The following is an 18,767-nucleotide window of genomic DNA, read 5'->3' as shown; positions in this document are numbered from 1 at the left end:
AATGTTCCTCCATTCAACAAATTTTGACTATATACATCTATGTGCTAGGTATTATATAAGTCACTGGAGTTTAACAACAAAAAAAATTAACAAATACATTAAAATACATTTCCTCTCAAAGAGCCCACAGTCTTTTGGAAGACAGTTAGGTAAGGACCAGGATAAAGTACTATACAGACTGATTTCCAGAGTGACATGGTACTAAAGGGTACCTAACTCAGGACTGAGAGACAGTAAAAGCTTCTTTCTAGAAAAGGTACGACTTGAACTCTGTCTGCAAATAAGCCCATTTAAAATAATTTATTTAGAAAACTGTAGGCTCTAACTTATAATTAGGCTTCAGTCAAAAATTCACATTTATCTGACACTTCAAATCAACATGAGAGTGGACTAGAAGTCTTTTTTTTTTTTTTTAAATAAACATGTAGCATAGAGTTGGAGGGAGGAGAGATTTAATACAGATTCCACACCTTCTGGAATTTTTCTTTATTGAGTTATAGTCAGTTTACAATGTGTCAATTTCTAGTATACAGCACAATTTTTCAGTCATACATGAATATACATATATTCATTTTCATATTCTTTTTCACCATGAGCTACTACAAGATCTTGAATATATTTACCTGTACTATACAGTATAAACTTGTTTATCTATTCTATATATACCTGTCAGTATCTACTAGAGGTCTTAATTTTACTTATAATTTATAATTTAAAATTTAAAAGACTGCTTATATTCAAATATATCATTATATGAATTAGCACATACAGCAAGACCCCCAGACTTAAGAGAAATGAAATATTAATTTCTAATAATAATACCATATAATTAAAAATATTGTATTTTCACTGAATACTTTAAAAAACCAAACAGGAAATGCGATATAATTTTTTTTGATTTCCATATACTACAGCAACAAAAAACAATAAAATGGCTTAAGAAATATATAAGATCAATAGAAGAAAATTCAAACATTTGACTTACGAACATAAAACCAGATCAGAATGAATGAAACCATGTTTTCATCTGGGAAACTGTAATACTGTAAAGCTGTCAGTCTCCAAAATCATGATTATGTTTAATCAAGTCCCAGACAAAAATCAAGCAAGAGGTTTTAAAACACAACTGGACAAGCTGAATGACTATAAAATTTGTCTAAGAATAAAGGCAAAAAATGCCAACAGTGGGCCCAAATTCATTTACAGTAGCATCAAAGTTGAGGCTTAATGGCCAGGCTATTCACTGATCAGTAATTTACTCCATCCCTTTACTTTTATATGACCTGCCTACCCCTATAACAGAAATTTGAATTTGAGAGCCAATATACCATGCATCTAAAGAAGTTTAAAAGGGGGGGGGGGGGCACTGGCAAAGGAATAATAAAACATGTTAATAGAAAAGAGTCCAGAAACATATATGTATCTGTAACAATTTTAAATAATGGCACCACAAATTGGTGAGATAGATTAGTTTCAATAAATTATATTAGTAACAACTAGCCCACAGGGTGATGGGATAATCAGATCATTTCTTTCTTCTTCATATAATAACCAAAACCAAATTTCTGTGAGATGAGTTAACCTTTAAAAACTTTATAAATCCCTAAGTTTTAAAGGAAAAAATCACAGATCTGATGGAAAACACCCATATAGTCAAAAACAAATAAGCGTCAAAGACAAGTAACAGACTCTGAGAGGCACAAGTCAAGATCCCTAACATAAGGAATACCTACAAATCAATTAGAAAAAGGATAATAATCTTAAGGAAAAGCCAGCATAAGATATGAACAAGCAATTCATTGAAAAAAATAGACAACCAACATATGTTCAGAAAGATGCTACGTCTCAATAATCATAAAAATGCAAAGTTAATCACATATTTTAAAGATTGGCAAAATTTCAAAATTGGCAATACTTAAGTGTTGTTGAAGCAATTTCATACATTTGGGTGCATAAATTGGTACACAGTCTTATTAAGACACAATTTGGCAGTTTCTATCAAATTTTTAAATGATATTTTGACCTGGCCACTATCCTACAAAAACTGCTCATATGTGCATAATATACTAAAGTATTAAGGAGAGTTTAATAGCAAACAATTATAAATCTAAGTATCCATTAATCAACAGCAAATTAGTTAATAAGAGAGTGATGAATCCACCCCTATGGATAGGAATACTGAACCTATCTCTGCCATCATGGAAAAATCTCCAACATACTAAATTTTTTTTTAAAAAGTCAAGGAATATTATGCATGGTATGATCCTAATTTTTTAAAGAAAATGATTTATTACATGAAAACTTATAAACAATCTATCTTATGATTTTTGGAGAGTAATGGATTCCAGGACTGGGAGAGGAGCAAAGTTCAATGTGAGCTTAAAAGATACAGTCTGGCTAGGAAGCAAGAAAGCACTCAAATAAACAGTATCACTTCAAAAGGGCAAAGGAGTTAGCTTAAAGGAGTTCCCACTGGCCAAATATCAGATAATCCAGATAGTCAAATTTGGAGTATCAAAAAGAAGAGTGGCTGTAACTGGTACTGAATCAATCTTTGGCCACACGTATCAACAGTAGTACTCAGGAGTCTTAAAAAATTTCTACATCCTTGAAACATACAAACACATTTAAAGCAAAAAGAGTAGAAACACAACAAAAGAGAAAAGGAGAAAAGACAGAAAAAAAAGTGAGTCCAAAAAAATTCTTAATGATCAAGTAGGAAATGTGCCACCATCTTATTAAAAGCAGATGCACAAAGAATATCCTCCATAAACAGTCACTTGGGTACCTCTTGAGCTCTTAAAAACATCACCAGTAAAAATTTACCCCTAAAGCATATGTGAAGAATAAAGTAGAGAACAATCAGTCTCACTGGTCCAGAATCACTAAATTCTCGGCACTTGGGTTATTCTTTCACTAAGTGGCTCAATTCTGGACTCATGGCTCTCTGTGCTGGACAGTCTATTCCAGTACTCTTCAAAATCACAAATCACAACTGCTGTGAACCCTCAGTCTTCCTAGAGGACAGTCAAACCTGCACACACCACAATTAGAGTAGTATGATTGGGTAATACCTGATTAAACTGGATGCGGTCCCTCAGCAACATTTTTGATTGTAGAAAAAAGATGCCTCAGAAGGCATGAAACACAGAAATTACAATTTATTTTCTGTTTCTTTTAAATTATAAAATTTTCATAATGCTAGCCAAAGTGAGCACTTGAAAGACCTGCCCATATGGTATTTCTATCCACTTGTTTTCAAATTCTAAACAGATGTCAGCTAGGAAAATTGCCTATATAGTTGCTTTTTAATAGAGAGTGTGCAGGGGGGGACAACTATAATTTCTTCATAAAAATAAAAATGAAAAAGCTTAAATCAATAGGTAGATACCAAATAATAGCATTAGGCTTCTATCCTAACATACATTTAAGAAACATTCTTACATTTACTACAAAGCAGTAACTCTTTTAAACTACAAAGTTACTCTTACATTCATTCTCATAAAAATGTTTCAAAAATTTTAAAAAGCCATACCCCTTATATTCACAGTAAAAGTTTGTAAACACATTAAAAGCATAAACACAGTATAAGTTTTCTGTAGTATGTAATTAATCTCTAATTGCAAAAACTTGAGTCAATAAAAGGTTAAAAAGTGATAAATTTATAAGGCCACCTTAAGTAACAAACTTATAAGGCCACTGAAAATATCTAGAAATAATCAAGATACATGCTCTCTATCACCCAAGGCAGACGCTCTCATAAAATGTCCTGTCTCTGATAATATCATCAAGGCACACTCAGCCGAAGAAAGTATTGGCATTTCTAATTCCCAAGCTCAAACTGAATTATACGTTGTATCCCATGACAATGGCAAATTTTACCTGGAATTCTTAGCATAAACTATATTTTTGTTATCCTCCAAGCAATGTGCTTCGTTTTAAGATGTACACAATAAAGAAAATTCATTCATTTACCTACAGTTCATTTTTAATAGAGATTTTTTTTTAACGTAGGATGGAGGAGGTCAAATCATTTCTCAATTCAAACTCATATCTTTTTCTGTAGGTAGCCATTGACAAAATTTTTTGCACTTACCTATCAGCATCTTTATCTTCGGGCAGCATGGGAGGCAAAGGTAACGGTGGTAACGTAGAGGTCACTAAAGCCACATGTTGTTCCTTCTCCTTGGCTCCTATGCTTGGTGTAAGTGGTTTGGTTTTCTCTTTAAGAGATACTGGTTCCTCTTTTGTAGCAGCAGATTTACTCTCCTTTCCAACTACAACTGCTTTCTTGGTAGCTTTATCTACTATCAAATTATTGTCCACCTTTGCTACCTGAAGAGGTGGCTTTGTCTTTGCCTTGTCATTTTTTAAAGTTCCACCGCTTGAGGGAGAAGGTGCATGCTCAGTTTTAAGTTTCTTCACATCCTTCACGTGGTTGGTCTGTGACGCACTGGCACCAGTTTCTGTGTTCCCCTTGGTAGGAGTGGAAGTGTTTGAAGCTTTGGCAGCTTTGGCAGCAGCCTCGGCAGCCTTAGCTGCTTCTGCAGCTTTCGCTGCCTCTGCAGCTCGTGCTGCCTCTGCAGCTCGTGCTTTTTTATTCTTGTTCAATTCAGCTGCCAGGCTACTCTTCAGAGTTAGTGTGCTAGGAGAAATGCTAGAATGACGACTTCTGGATCTAGACAGTCTGTGCCTGCTACGAGATCTTGAATGCCTAGATGAATATGGGCTTCTGCTTCGAGATTTGGCAGACCGTCTAGTGGAAAACAATTAAGATTTAGTCAGTAATTCAAAAAAGTTCAGTTTGAAATGTACAGAAACTGTTAACTTGAGTCTGTGAAACAAAACAGAAATTATTTAATTTCAAAATCATAAATACAGTTCTTATAAGATGACTTCTAAAAAACAAAAAGTGCTTTTCAGTATAGTACAAGCTGTACTTTTCCTGAAAATAGCGTTATTGCTTGATTTTGGTCTGGCCTACGAATGCTCAAAGATAAGACTGGATGAAAGCAGATCTCTGTGAGAAGAAATACTGTTAAGAATCAGGAGGAAAAACTGTAACAACGCATCACTGCCGTCTCAAGAAAATATAAGCAGGCAACAAGGATACACCAATGGTAGAAGCAGTAGGGTGAAGTCTGAACAATTTTTTTTACCAGGGAGACAATTTCTATATCTCAAAAGCACCCCCATCCATAAATTCAGGAGTAAGGAATGCTTTGTCTACACCAAGAGTGAAAAAGACGAAGCCTACCATTAGGCAGTAAGTTAAAAAAAAAAAAAAGTCTTTAAATCTTGGGAACTACTTAATAATGACTCTGCAACTCACTTCTCAAAAATCACTGGAAAACACAAAACCAAACATATATTCAAAAGTATGGTGGCAACCAAAGTTTCTCAGAACAAATGCAGCAAAGCACCAAGTGAAATGAAGCTGAGCTTTTCAAATCCACACCTTATCAAAACTTTAAACAAATACAAGACAAAGGCACTATTGTAGTACTTTGACACATTTAACATGGCTCATTTAATCCCCATATCAACACCAGTGAAGTATCTACAGTTTATAGATAAGAAATCTAATCTAAACCATTACCTGAAGTCACTCCCAAACTCGTTAGTAGTTGTATTGGCTATTATCTTACTGCCACAACCCTATCCCTCCAATGGTCTTCTGTCCTACTCTGTGCCCAAGGAAGCTGACCTCAACAGATACGTCTTCTGGGTTCCAGTGCTGTCCATCACTGGCAGATCAAAAGGCAGAGAAAGGCTAGCTTATTTCCTCCCAGCTCCCTCCTTCCTCTAGGCCACATCTCATGACAGCTGTGTCCCTCTTCCACCACTGCTTCTGTCAGGCACCTCCTCCACATCTCTCACCAGGTTCTAATGACGCTATATTTTCCTTGCCCCTTCTAGCTTCCCTCTACAACTAGTAAACACATCCCCTGTTGGTTCTGTCAATCCACCCCTATCTCTGTGGTCCTCCATTAAAATCTATGGAACCATCTGAGTTGGATTCAGTCTCCTTCTAGAACCCTGCCTGATTTAAACTGTACGCCAAGTCTTAAACCCAGATCTTTTAATTCTAAAGTAGGCAGAGTCACATTCAACACACTACCATGAAGATAACTCTTACTGAAATTTTGTAAAAGTTATGGGGAGAGGGTAAATGAAGCAAAGAAACTCCTAGGAATCCATAATTAAAGTAGGAAGTGAAAAGGAAGAACTGGAAATTTTTGTTTGCATCTGGCATTATTATGTAATATATACAAATATTATGCAATACATTCTACAATTCTAGTATGAAGACAAAATGATGATTAGGTTTAGGACAAACTCAACTACAAATTCGACTTCTCCATCATTCTCTCAGAAATATTTCAGGATGTACCTAGGGCCAACAATGTTTAGCACTGAGCTAATGTTTCATACAAACTCCATACTATACATAAAGCACTTATGTAACATTATTTTAGATTAATGGGAACACTGGTTTGGAAAACATTCTAATCTAACAATTGCCTATCATTAAATAATTCATAAATACCAATCATTAAAAGAAAGCTTACAATATTTCATGGAAAATGAGAGCTCTTTGGCTAAATATAAAGTAATATGTTGGTTATAAAATATCTTAGGTAATTTTAATATAGGTACCAAAAGTATCATAATATGAAACACTTTGCCACACTTTTAATTTCCTCTCCCTTTAAACTCCTGGAACTCAAAACAAGAGCACTTACTCTGTCATGTTTCAATCCCCTGATCAGATACTAATGAGCAGCAGCAAGGTACACAGCCGCAGAAAGCGAACAGAATGTCATCTCACCACAGGTAACAGCACAGAACTTTTCTTAAACCAACCTTCCTACACTAGCATGATTCTCGTCATCAGTTTCATACAGACACACAAATTACATTTAACTAAGAAATTTATGATCAGTAAACCTTACTTAAGAAAACAAAGATAAAATCCCAACACAGTTAACTCTTCTTACAGAACTCTTCTTACAGAATCTGGATAAGAAAGTTATCAGTAAAGAGAAAATATTTTTTATCTATAAAAAGGATATTCCACAAATGACATTTTTATGGTATTTGATCTCTATACCAACTGAATTCTTCTAGACACACATTTCATTCTTCTCTAATTCTTCTATCTCTCTTCAAAAGTTCCTCAACTTTTAAAATTTCATGTCCCAGTTAACTTGTATTCTTTCAGATACTGCATATTTGCTAATCAATTTCAATTATATATTTACTATTTCTAACAGACATATTTTGGGAATCTAAAATTAAGTAAAAATACAAACCTCACATTTAGGTCATTTTTACTAATGATCTAATACTTCAGTCATACAAAGTTATGAGGGTAAGAAAGAAGTGGATCTCTAAGACTATATAATGAATTACATCATGTCTTACTAAAAGAACTGAAATGGATCGTAGATAGCAAGTCCTTGTTTTATATGTAAGATTTTTCTTCTTTTTAAAAATGTTTTTTCTAATATTTCTATACTGTAGAATCTACAGTGAACATATATTACCTGTTTCTCATTTGTTTTTATTGTTTGTAAGAGGTTATAGGTATATAGAGGTATATAACTTTATTGTTTGTAACAAACTTTATTGTTTGTATAGAGGTTATAGCTTTAAGAAGTTAGAAGACCTTTTTACGTTTCTAAGAAGGTTTCACAAATTCATATAACACAAAAAAAGAATCAGGATAAAAACTGAGTATGTAAAACTCAACTGGTTAGTTCTCACTGTCAATTAGGTTGGTGTTCCTTAGAGAGACAGCATGGTGTACTGTTCACTAGACTGTATCACACAATCTCTCCAAGAGTCCAGGTCCTCTGAAATTGTGCCTAATTAGCAAACACTGACTCTTAAAAATTTTACTATAATAATATCCAATCTCCCATTATATAAAATAATATAGAACAGCAGTACCCAGCAGAACTTTCTGGGATGGTAGAAATATTCTATACATGTGATGTCTCATAGAGTAGCCACTATTCACAATATTTTTTAGCCTAATGTTTCCACCCTGCTTATTTCATACGCTAGTAGCAGCTATGTACATTTCAAAAACTTGTTGCTAACCCCCCCAAAAAAGGTATGAAAATGATTCCCATGCATGGATGGTCCAACATATGCAAATCAATAAATGTAATAAACCACATTAACAAAATGAAGGATAAAAACCATATGGTTATCTCAGTAGATGCAGAAGAAGCATCTGACAAAATTCAACATGACAAAAACTAAACAAATTGGGCATAGGAGGAACATACCTCAACACAATACAGGCTATATAAGACAAGCAAACAGCTAACATTATACTCAACAATGAAAAGCTGAAAGCTTTTCCTCTAAGATCAGGAATAAAATAACGATGCCAATGATGCCCACTCTCACCACTTTTATCCAACAGAGTATTGGAAGTCCTAGCCAGAGCAATCAGGCAAGAAAAAGAAATAAAAGGCATAAAAATCAGAAAGGAAAAAGTAAAATTTTCTTTGTTTGCAGATGACATGATCTTACAGACAGAAAACCCTTAAAGAGTCCACCAAACACCTGTTGGAATAAACAAATTCACTGAAGCTGTAGGACACAAAAATCGGCATTAAAAATTAGTCGTGTTTCTTAACTAACAACAAACTACTGGAAAGAGAAAGTAATAAAACAATCCCATGTATAACAGTATCAAAAAGAATACAGCACTTAGGAACAAATTTAACCAAGGAGGTAAAAGAAACTGAAAAAGCCAGATAAATGGAAAGATATTCCGTGCTCATTGACTGAAAGAATTGTTTAAATATCCATACTACCCAGCCAGAGCAATCTTGAAAAATAAGAACAGAGCTAAAGGCATCAACTTTCTGATTTCAAACTATATTCCAAAGGTACAGTAATCAAAACAATATGGTACTGGCATAAAAACAGAGACACAGGTCAATGGAACAGAATGGAGAACCCAGATATAAACCTAGGTATAAATGGCCAATTAATTTTCTGCAAAGGAGCCAAGAATCTACAGTGGGGAAAGAATAATTTCTTCAATAAATGGTGCTGAGAAAACTAGAAAGCCATATGCAAAAAAATGAAACTGGACTCCTATTTTATACCATACACAAAAATCAATTTGAAATGGCTTGAAGACTTGAACACAAGATCTGAAACCATAAAACTCCTAGAAGAAAAAATATTGGGTGAGCTCCTTGACACTGGTCTTGGCAATGATTCATCAAAAGCAAAAACAAGTAGGACTACATCAAACTAAAAAAATGCACGCACCGCAAAGGAAACTATCAACAAAACAAAAAGGCAACCTACAGAATGGGAGAAAATATTTTTGATAAGAGGTTAATATCCAAAATATACAAGGAACTCATACAACTCAAATAGCAAAAAAACAAATAACCCAATTAAAAAATGGTCAAAGGACTCGAATAGACTTTTTGCAAGGAAGACATCCAAATGGCTAACAAGTATCTGAAAAGGTGCTCAATATCACTAAGCATCAGGGCAATGCAATTCAAAAACACAATGAGATAGCACCACACACCTGCTAGAATGTCTATTATCAAAAAGGCAATAGATAACAAATGCTGGTGAGGATGCAGAGAAAGGGGAACCCTTGTACAATGTTGATAAGAATGTACACTGACACAGCTACCATAGAAAACTATATGGGAGTTCCTCCAGAAGTCAAAAATAGAACTGCCAGCAGTCTCACTTCTGGGTATACATCCAGAAGAAATGAAACCATCAACTCAAAGAGGTATCTGTACAGGCATACCCAGACCACCACAATAAAGTAAATTTGCAATAAAGCAAGTCACACAATTTTTTTGATTTCCCAGTACATATAAAAGCTATGTTTACACTATACTCTAGCCTATTAAGTGTACAGTAGCATTATGTCTAAAAACCCAATGTACATACCCTAATTTTGAAAAGTAATGCTATTGGGAAAATGGTGCCAATAGACTTGTTCAAGGCAGAGTTGCCAAAAACCCTCAATTTGTTAAAAAAAAAAAAAAAAAACACAGTATCTGCGAAGCACAATAAAACAAGATATGCCTGTACCCCCACGTTCACTGCAGTACTATTCATAACAGCCAAGATACAGAAACAACCTACGTGTCCATAAACAGATGAATGGATAAAGAAAATGTGGGGCAGATGTGTAATATTATGCAGTCTTACAAAAAGAAGGAAATCCAGTAAACTATAATGAAAAAGGATATGAAAAGGAATATATATATAAGTATGACTGAAACATTATGTTGTACATCAGAAATTGATACAACACTGTAAACTGACTATACTTCAATTTTTAAAAAAAAGTTAAAATAAAAAAATTTTAAATTAAAAAAAAAAAAAAAGGAAGGACATCCTGCCATTTGTGAAAACACAGATGAACCCAGAGAGTGTTATGCTACATGGAAGAAGCCAGAGAAAGACAAATACTGAATGGCATCACTTATATGTGGAACCTTAAAAAAAAAAGTCAAAGTCATAGAAAGAAAGAATAGAAGGGTAACTACCAGGGGCTAGAAGGTAGAGGAAATGGGGGAGAAGTTGGTAAAAATGGTAAAAACTTTCAATTATAAAATGAATAAGGTCTGAGAATCTAATGTATAAAATAGTGACTATAGCTGATAACACTGTATTGTATAATTAGAATTAATTTGCTTAGAAAGTTGAACTTAAGTATTCTTACCAAAAAAAAAAAAAAAAAGTAGATATGTGAGGTATTGAATGTGTTAACTTGTCTGTGGGAATCCTTTCATAATATATACATATAGCAAATCATCACTGTTGATACCTTAAATATATTATGATTTAATTTGTCAATTATATCTCAATAAAGTGGGGGTGAAACGCTTCCCAGACTGCAAAAAAAAGCACTATATAAAGTGGCATTAGTTTTCAAAAACCAGTTTCTCTCAATCATCTCTTTCATCAGCCTCAGTCAAAACTCTAAATAGTTCTATAATAGTTGCCATGCAACTATAACCACTATAACCTAACAGCTCTATTAACTGTAAAAGTACTATGGCAGTATTAAATTTATCTCATTTCCAAACTAATCCATATGTAATCCATACTTACATGCAAAGTGAACACCTTCCTCTAGCATCTGTTCCTTGCCCATCTCTATTTTTAAATTCACCACTCTCTTCCACCCATTTACCCAGGTTTAGAAATCGTTCTAGTCTTCTATTGCCTATACCACATGCCACCAATTGTCTCATTTTATTGATTCTAACTCTACATTCCCTTACATCCATACTATCCTGCAGTTTCCTATTGCTGCTGTAACAAAATACTCACAGATTCAGTGGCTTAAACACAAATTTATTATCTTACAGATCTGTAGATCGGAAGTCCAAAATCAGACTCACCAGGCTAAAATCAACATGTCACCAGGGCTTTATTCCTTCTGCAGTCTCTTGGGAAAACCTGCCTCCTTGCCTCTTCCAGCTTATAAAGGCTGTCCATTCCTTGGCTCATGGTCCCAGAACATCTGATCTTTGCTTCCATCATCCCATTTCCTCTCTCCCTCTGCTTCAATCATCACATGGCCTTTATTGACTCTGAAGCTTCTGCTTCCTTTTACAAAAACCCTTGTGTTAACATAGACCTACAATCCAGGATAATCTATCCATCTCAAGATGTCTATTTAAATCTACAAAGTCCCTTTTGCCATATAAAGTAACATATCACAAATTCACATGGATATCTTTGAGGAGGGCCATTATTCACACCTTCCTCTTCTATTCTCAAGGCCACTGTCTTATTTCAAACCTCATGATCTCTCCTCTAGGTTACCTTATCATCCTAAAAATAACTGTTCTTTTCCCATACCTAGTGTCTCCTTGCTCCAATTATTTCTACAGACATCATAACCCAACTAATCCTCACTGTTCAGAGATTATTATATGCGTCAAATTCACTCATGTTTCTCCTTTTTTTAAATAACTATTCCAAATCTCCACACCTTTCTTCAAGCTCACAACTCCATTCCCAGTCTTTTATTAAAATCACTTTATTTCTAATTCACAGAAAAAACAAAGGTTATAGGTATGTTTCCTGCCTGCAAACTTAATCTGTTATCTCTAGCCACCTTATATTCTACTTGATCTCAGAGTAAACGTGTTCCCTTTCCTATCTAAGGCTAACTCCTCTATACTGCTATCAATCCCATATTCTCTAGATCCTTACTTCAAAGAATGTGGTCCACAAATCACCAGTATCAGCCTTATCTGGGAACTTATCAGAAATGCTGTATCTCAGGCCCCCAAACCAGACCTTCTGATTCAGAATCTACATTTCAGTAGGATTCCCCATTATAATTTGAGATGCACTATGCTAGGCTCCTCTATAGCTACTCCATTACTGTGACTCTTTCTTTGCTGTCCATTCACTATTTCCCCTTAAGAAATAAATAACTCAAAACTCTAAAATCTTTTGAAACAGAGAAGAAAAAACAAGGAAACAATGGTATCTTGATACTGTATCTTTATCCTTCCAATTACAGCCAAATTCTCATCCTTCCATATATGCCTCAAACCACTATAATCTGGCTTATATAACCTTACTGAAAGTACTGAGGTCAACAATGACCTGCCCTTGGATGGAAAAAAGAAAAAAAAAAAAAAGGAAAAAAGAAACAAAGAAAAAATATCCATATCTATGATAACAATGTTAACTACACCCTTAAAAAACACTTTCCAACCACCTCCATTACCTTTTTTCCCCAGATTTTTTTTTTTTTTACTTCTATGGTTGTTTTCCAGTGTTCCTTAAGATTCCTCTTCTTCACTATAATCATTCTCCCATGATTATTTAATTTACACTTCTATATGGCTTAAATTATCACCTAAATGTTTATTTCTCCTCCAAGTCATCCTCTCCCCTCCCAACTATCCTACATGCACCTCAATACAATACAGCTGAAGCTCTTAGGCTTCCTCTCCAAATCCACCCCCTTTCTCCTTAAATATACCCTATCCTCAGGCAATGGTATCCACTGAAACAGCAGAAATCCAGAAGTCATTCTGTATTCCACCTGGTCCCAAATGATCTCCAAGTCCTGCCAATTCTACATCTTAAGCATCTTTCCAGTTTTCCAGGCTCTTTTCCCCTCGAGCTACTATTTCACATTAGGTCCTACACCATCTTTTACTTGGCCCAGTGTAACAGTCTTCTTACCAGGTTCCCTACCTCGAGTCTCTACCCTTTCCAATTTACTCTTCATACTGCCACCTTTCAGTTACCCCTCTACCAAAACTCTTCACAGTCTTGCACTGCACATGAAGACCTTGGCCAGTCATCCCAAAACACATAAAGTGCCAGGCCTAGACTGTTTCTCTCACATTCCTCTTTACCTATTGCATCTGCTAAGCAAAGGGATATTTCATATTCAAAGCACAATGTCTACCACACCTCTATAAAGCCTTCCCTTATTATGCTGGACAGCTGGAGATGTTCCTTGAGCAATAATCCTACCACATTTTGTTCATATCTCAGTAAAATAATAAATAATCTGTCTTCTCCAACTAAACTGAGATCACTGAATTTTCATAGCCCTGACTAGCATAGACCTGGCAACAGTAGATGCTCAGTAAATATTTGCAGAATCAAGTACACTGCTGATAGTACTTCCATTGAATAGAATTCACCTTCCTTAGCCTAGTATCAAGGTGCTGCATGATCTGTCTGATCCTAACTTATCTTTCCTTATCAAGTTCTGAATTTGCCTAATGCTTCCAAAGACTTTAACTCCTACAGATTGACCTACAGAGATTATTCCTTTCCCCTCTATCTTCTACTGAAGTCCTATCCATCTTTCAAGGCCTAGTTCAAGAGTCCTTCCTTCTTCATAAAGCCGTACCACCAATTCCAGTGAAAAAGCAAGCTCTCCTTTCTTCGAATCCCTATAGTGCCTTATCTGCATCCTTCTTTAGATCTTTATCATTCTTAATGATTTTTAGATATCTGAATGTATTTTAGATATTTTGACTTGCTGTTTATATCAACCAAAGCACAGAGAAAGCAGATGGGAGAACTAAGATAAAAAGGGTTAAGAAATTTATTTAGATGTCAGGAGCTATGAAAAGGTAGAGTCAATACTCAAGTGCAAGTCCTCCAATTGGAAGCCAGGCATTATTTATTGCTACCAAACCATACTACATTCTTCCCCTCCATTTATTTAATTATTATCTGTCTTTACAGGTCAAGCTGAAGTCCCATCTCCTCTGTAACCTCATTTGCTGAAACCATATAATACTTGCTACATAGTGCCTTGTATTTTGTCTTTGTTTTTTAAAAACATAAACTGGATGATGCCATGCCTTTGCCTAAAACTCTCCAACGGCTTCTCAATACATTCAGAAAAAAAAAAAAAAATCTTGTGGATTGTGATCCACAGACCCAAACTGCCTCTCATCTTTATTTCACCTTCCTTCACTCAGCAGGCTCCAGCAACATTAGCCTCTTTTCAAGTCTTCAGAAGGTCACGCTTCTTCTTGGCTTGATACCTTAAAACGTATATCTTCCTTGGATGCTTAGATTATCACATGGCTGGCTCTTTCTCATCATTTAGGTCTCCATTTAATTATCAACTTCATAGTGAGACTTTCCCTCATCAGAAAGATAAATTAGCACATATGTACTCCTCTCCTCCATCCCTGTCTTGTTTACAGGTATAACCTCAGTGCCTAAAACTATGTCTAGCATGTAATAAGAGTCAAAAGCTACTCACTGAATTGATTAATAAAAGTAAAGAACAGATTATCTACTTCTCTGAATGTCTGCAAATACTAGCAGAATGCTTTGGGTAACTGATATCCAGGTGGTTAACTAATGTGCATAGGCCCACTGATAAATTTCTACTTAAACTAAGAAGATTTAGGAGACAGAATTACATTTAGTTAATTAGCTTCTTCACATAAACACTGAGATGAATTTATTATTTTTATTAACAACCAAACATTTTAAATCCATTATCCCATAGGGATTTAATGAGCAAAATTAATTTTTCTATGTTTATTCCTTCTTTTTAGTAACTAGAGGATCTTCTTTATTAGAAAAATAATTCAGTCACAGAAGAAATACAAATGGCCATTTAAAAAATTTAAATGCTCTCTCCTCCCTCATAATCAGAAAAGGCAAAATAAAGTGTTGGTAACAAAATTACATCCATCAGAATGGCCAAAATAGAAATTCTGAAAATATGAAGAATTCATGAGAATGCAGAGAAATGGCCACTCACATCAATTATCAGAGGGAATATAAAATTGCTAATTAAGCCTTTTTAAAAGGCCAACTTGGTAATATCTATCAAATGCTTTGTTGTTGTTTTTTATACATAGAAATATTTGACATTTCAAAAAAAAAATTCACATAAGAAGAAAGGAGAGCAGCTCCAAGCCAGAGCCAAAGGTCAATTTACCTCAGTTCTCTTTTTTAAATTGAAGTTATCAAATGTTTTTTATCTGTAATTTCACCTAAAGAATATACCCTATAAAACATTTCCATATTTGTTCAAAGTTATTACAGAAATATCCTTTAAAGGATGGTATATAATATCAAAAAGTTGAAAAAAAAAACAGCTTAGTGCCCAAAATTCGATGGTAAAATAAAGCTTGATAAATTTCATTATGGAATTCTAGGTAGCCACTGTCAAAGATCTTCAAATCACACTGCTAAACCAAAAAAGTATGCAAAAACTAACATTTATGGCAAGAAGAATATTCTTAATGTTTATGTGTACTTAAATTTATATGTGAATATACATGCAGGAAAAGGATGTACACTAACCTACCTACATGGTTACATAGTTGAAAGGCAATGCAAATGAAAAGGACAAAAAGTCTGGCTTTCACCTCCTCTATGCCTCTGTACTATTTTCAAGCATTTCATATGTCTTAAATATAAAGAGAGTGTAGGTTAAAAAAAGTAACACAATTTTATTGTAAAAAACTAAAAAATACAGAAAAATTTAAGGATAAACACCAACAGAAAAGTTTAAAGATGAACACTACCAAAAATTACTATAAATCAAAATGTATGGTATTTTTATATTGTTTTTTACATTGTCACTGTATTTAATGACAATGAAAAAAGTTATGCCAATTTATTTTCACTCCAGTACACCAACTGCTTAACTTAAAAGAATTTAATTTAGAAAATCGTGAATGCTTAAGTAACCCAAGTCGGGTAAAGGGAGTATTATCAACATTAATACATATTTTTTCCATAACAAAACATTTTGGAATGTTTCTTCAGGCATAGTATTATGAGGAAACTGACATGGCCTATCATTACACACATACTACAAAATAGATTTTCTCTTTTCCTAGCCCATAGGACAGTAATAGATAATTACACAGGCTTGTAAGGGTCAACCAAAGCACCCAGAATTTTTTTTTTTACACCAAAAATTAGACTCTGAGGGAAACAACCTTAATCAAAAAATGAAACTAGGCCCTCATGAAAAATTCACAGCTAAAATTATTCTGTAAAGAAAGACTAAATGCTCCCCCTATACGGTCATGAACAAGGCAAGGAAGTCTAATTTCACCACTTCTAATCAACACTGTACTTGAAATCCTAGCTGCTGCAATTCAACAAGAAAAAAAACTAGACTAGGAAAGAAAGAAGTAAAACTGTTTGCAGATAACATATCTTGTACATAGAATATCCTAAGGAATACACTAAAAAAAACTATTAGAACTAATAAACAAGTCGGGGGGAGAGTGTAGTTCAGTGGTAGAACGCATGATTATCAAGCCCAAGGTCCAGGGTTCAATCCACAGTATCTCCATTAAATAAATAGAATAAATAAACCCAATTACCTCCTCCTCCTCTCGCCAAAAAAATTAAATAAAAGAGAAGGTTTTTACACAGAAATTGATGCAACACTGTAAACTGCCTATACTTCAATAAAAAAAAGAAAATTTTTTTTAAAAAACCCAAGTCAGCAAGATGGCAGGATAAATGATCAATATAGAAAAATCTACTGTAGTTCTACACACTAGCAATGGACAATCAAAATCAACTTGCATGCCCATTCCCATTACAGGAGCCTTAAAGAGAATGCCCAGGAATAAATTTAATAAAAAAGTGCAAGGATTGTATCCTGAAAACTCAAAAACACCACTGAAAATATTAAGGAAATCTAAATAAATGGAAAGATATTCCACATTCATGTATTAGATGATGTAACATTATTAAGATGGTAATACTTCCAAACTGATCTCCAGATTCAATGCAGTCCCTATGAAAATCCTTAACTGCCTTTTTTCCACATAATGATCTTAAAATGCCCGTAGAAATGCAAAGGATCTCCCTGCCACCCTGTCCTCCAAAATTAAAACACAAAGTCAAAGCAATCTAAAAGAGCAAAGTTGGAAGATTCATACTTCCTGCAGTAACAAAAATTACTGCAAAGTGAGAATAATCAAGACTGTGCGGTACTGGCATAAGGATGGATGTGTGAAACAATGGAACAGAATTGAGAGTCAAGAAATAAGTCCTCACATTCATAATCATAATTTATAACTTTAACAAGGGTACCAATATAATTCAATGAAGAAAAGAATAGTCTTTTTTATGAATGGTGCTGGGACAACTGGCTACCCACACAAAAGAATGAAACTGGACCACTTTCTCTCACCAGTCACAAAAATCAACTCAAAACAGATCAAAGACCAAGGTGTGAGTTAAAACTATAAAAAGCTTAGAAGAAAATATAGGAAATCTCCATGAATTTCAATCAGGCAAAGCCTTCCTAGATATGACACCAAAGTACAAGCAACAAAAGAAAAAATAAATTGGACTTCATTAAAACGTTAAACTTTTATGCTTAACAGACATCAACAAAGTGATACAATGGGAGAAAACATCTGCAAACCATATACCTGTACCATAATTTATTTAACTGCTTCCCTATTCAGAGTACTTAGGTTGTTTCCGGTTTTTTAATTAGGATAGGAATTATTTATCCCATTTTGCAAGTAGAAAAACTAGGCCTCAAAAAAGATAAGTAAATAAACTGCTTGATATTGTTCTGCTACAAATGCACCAGAGTTAGCACCTAAATCCACATCTGTATTATTTTTAAGTCCTTGTGTTTTCCTTTATACTACATATCTACCCAGCTAACTCAAGGCACAAGATCTGCCAATCCAATTATTAGTTTCTTGGTTGTTCTGTTGACACCTTGCTCTAGGAATTCTTTTTAAAATTTTTCTTCTTCTGAGTACATAGACAATGTCTCAGAAGCTAAGTGACTTTCCCAAAGTTACACCACTAAAAATAGCCCAAGTAGTTACCAACAAGTTACTTGGGGAAGACTTCATTTCTTTGTACAAAAAGTTAACTCTCCCAAATACAAGAGTTCATCTCTCTAGGAGAAGGAGAAATGTTAAAAGTCACATTAAAAGACTTGTATCCAGAATATATAAAGAATTCTTAAGATTCAACAATAAGAAGGCAATCAGATTTTAAAATGAGTAAAGGATTTGAATAAACATTTCCCCCCCAAAGATAAAAAATATTAGTGCATAAGACCAACATTATTAGTCATAAGGGAAATAAAATCAAAAGCAAAATGAGATAGCACTTTAAACAGGTTGGCTATGAGCAAAAAAGACAGCTGTCAACGATGTGGAGAAACTGGAACCTTAATAATATTGCTGGTTGGAATATAAAAATTTATGCAGCCACCTTGGAAATAGTTTGGC

At 34.3% G+C, this 18,767-nt stretch overlaps 1 protein-coding gene across 4 annotated transcripts in view; it reads right to left on the bottom strand.

Annotated features, from left to right (window-relative positions):
• Window positions 1-18,767, bottom strand: part of CDK13 (cyclin dependent kinase 13) — a 104,170-nt gene that overhangs the window by 74,229 nt on the left and 11,174 nt on the right. For all 4 annotated transcript variants that reach the window (XM_064487713.1, XM_064487714.1, XM_010979067.3 and 1 more), the window contains exon 2: window positions 4,097-4,756. In XM_064487713.1, the coding sequence (XP_064343783.1) occupies window positions 4,097-4,756 (660 nt within the window). The remainder of the gene's footprint in view (window positions 1-4,096; window positions 4,757-18,767) is intronic.

Source organism: Camelus dromedarius, chromosome 7 (assembly GCF_036321535.1).
Source record: "Camelus dromedarius isolate mCamDro1 chromosome 7, mCamDro1.pat, whole genome shotgun sequence".
Classification (NCBI taxonomy): domain Eukaryota; kingdom Metazoa; phylum Chordata; class Mammalia; order Artiodactyla; family Camelidae; genus Camelus; species Camelus dromedarius.
Note: the sequence above shows the minus strand (reverse complement) of the source record. Positions and strands in the feature narration are given on the sequence as shown.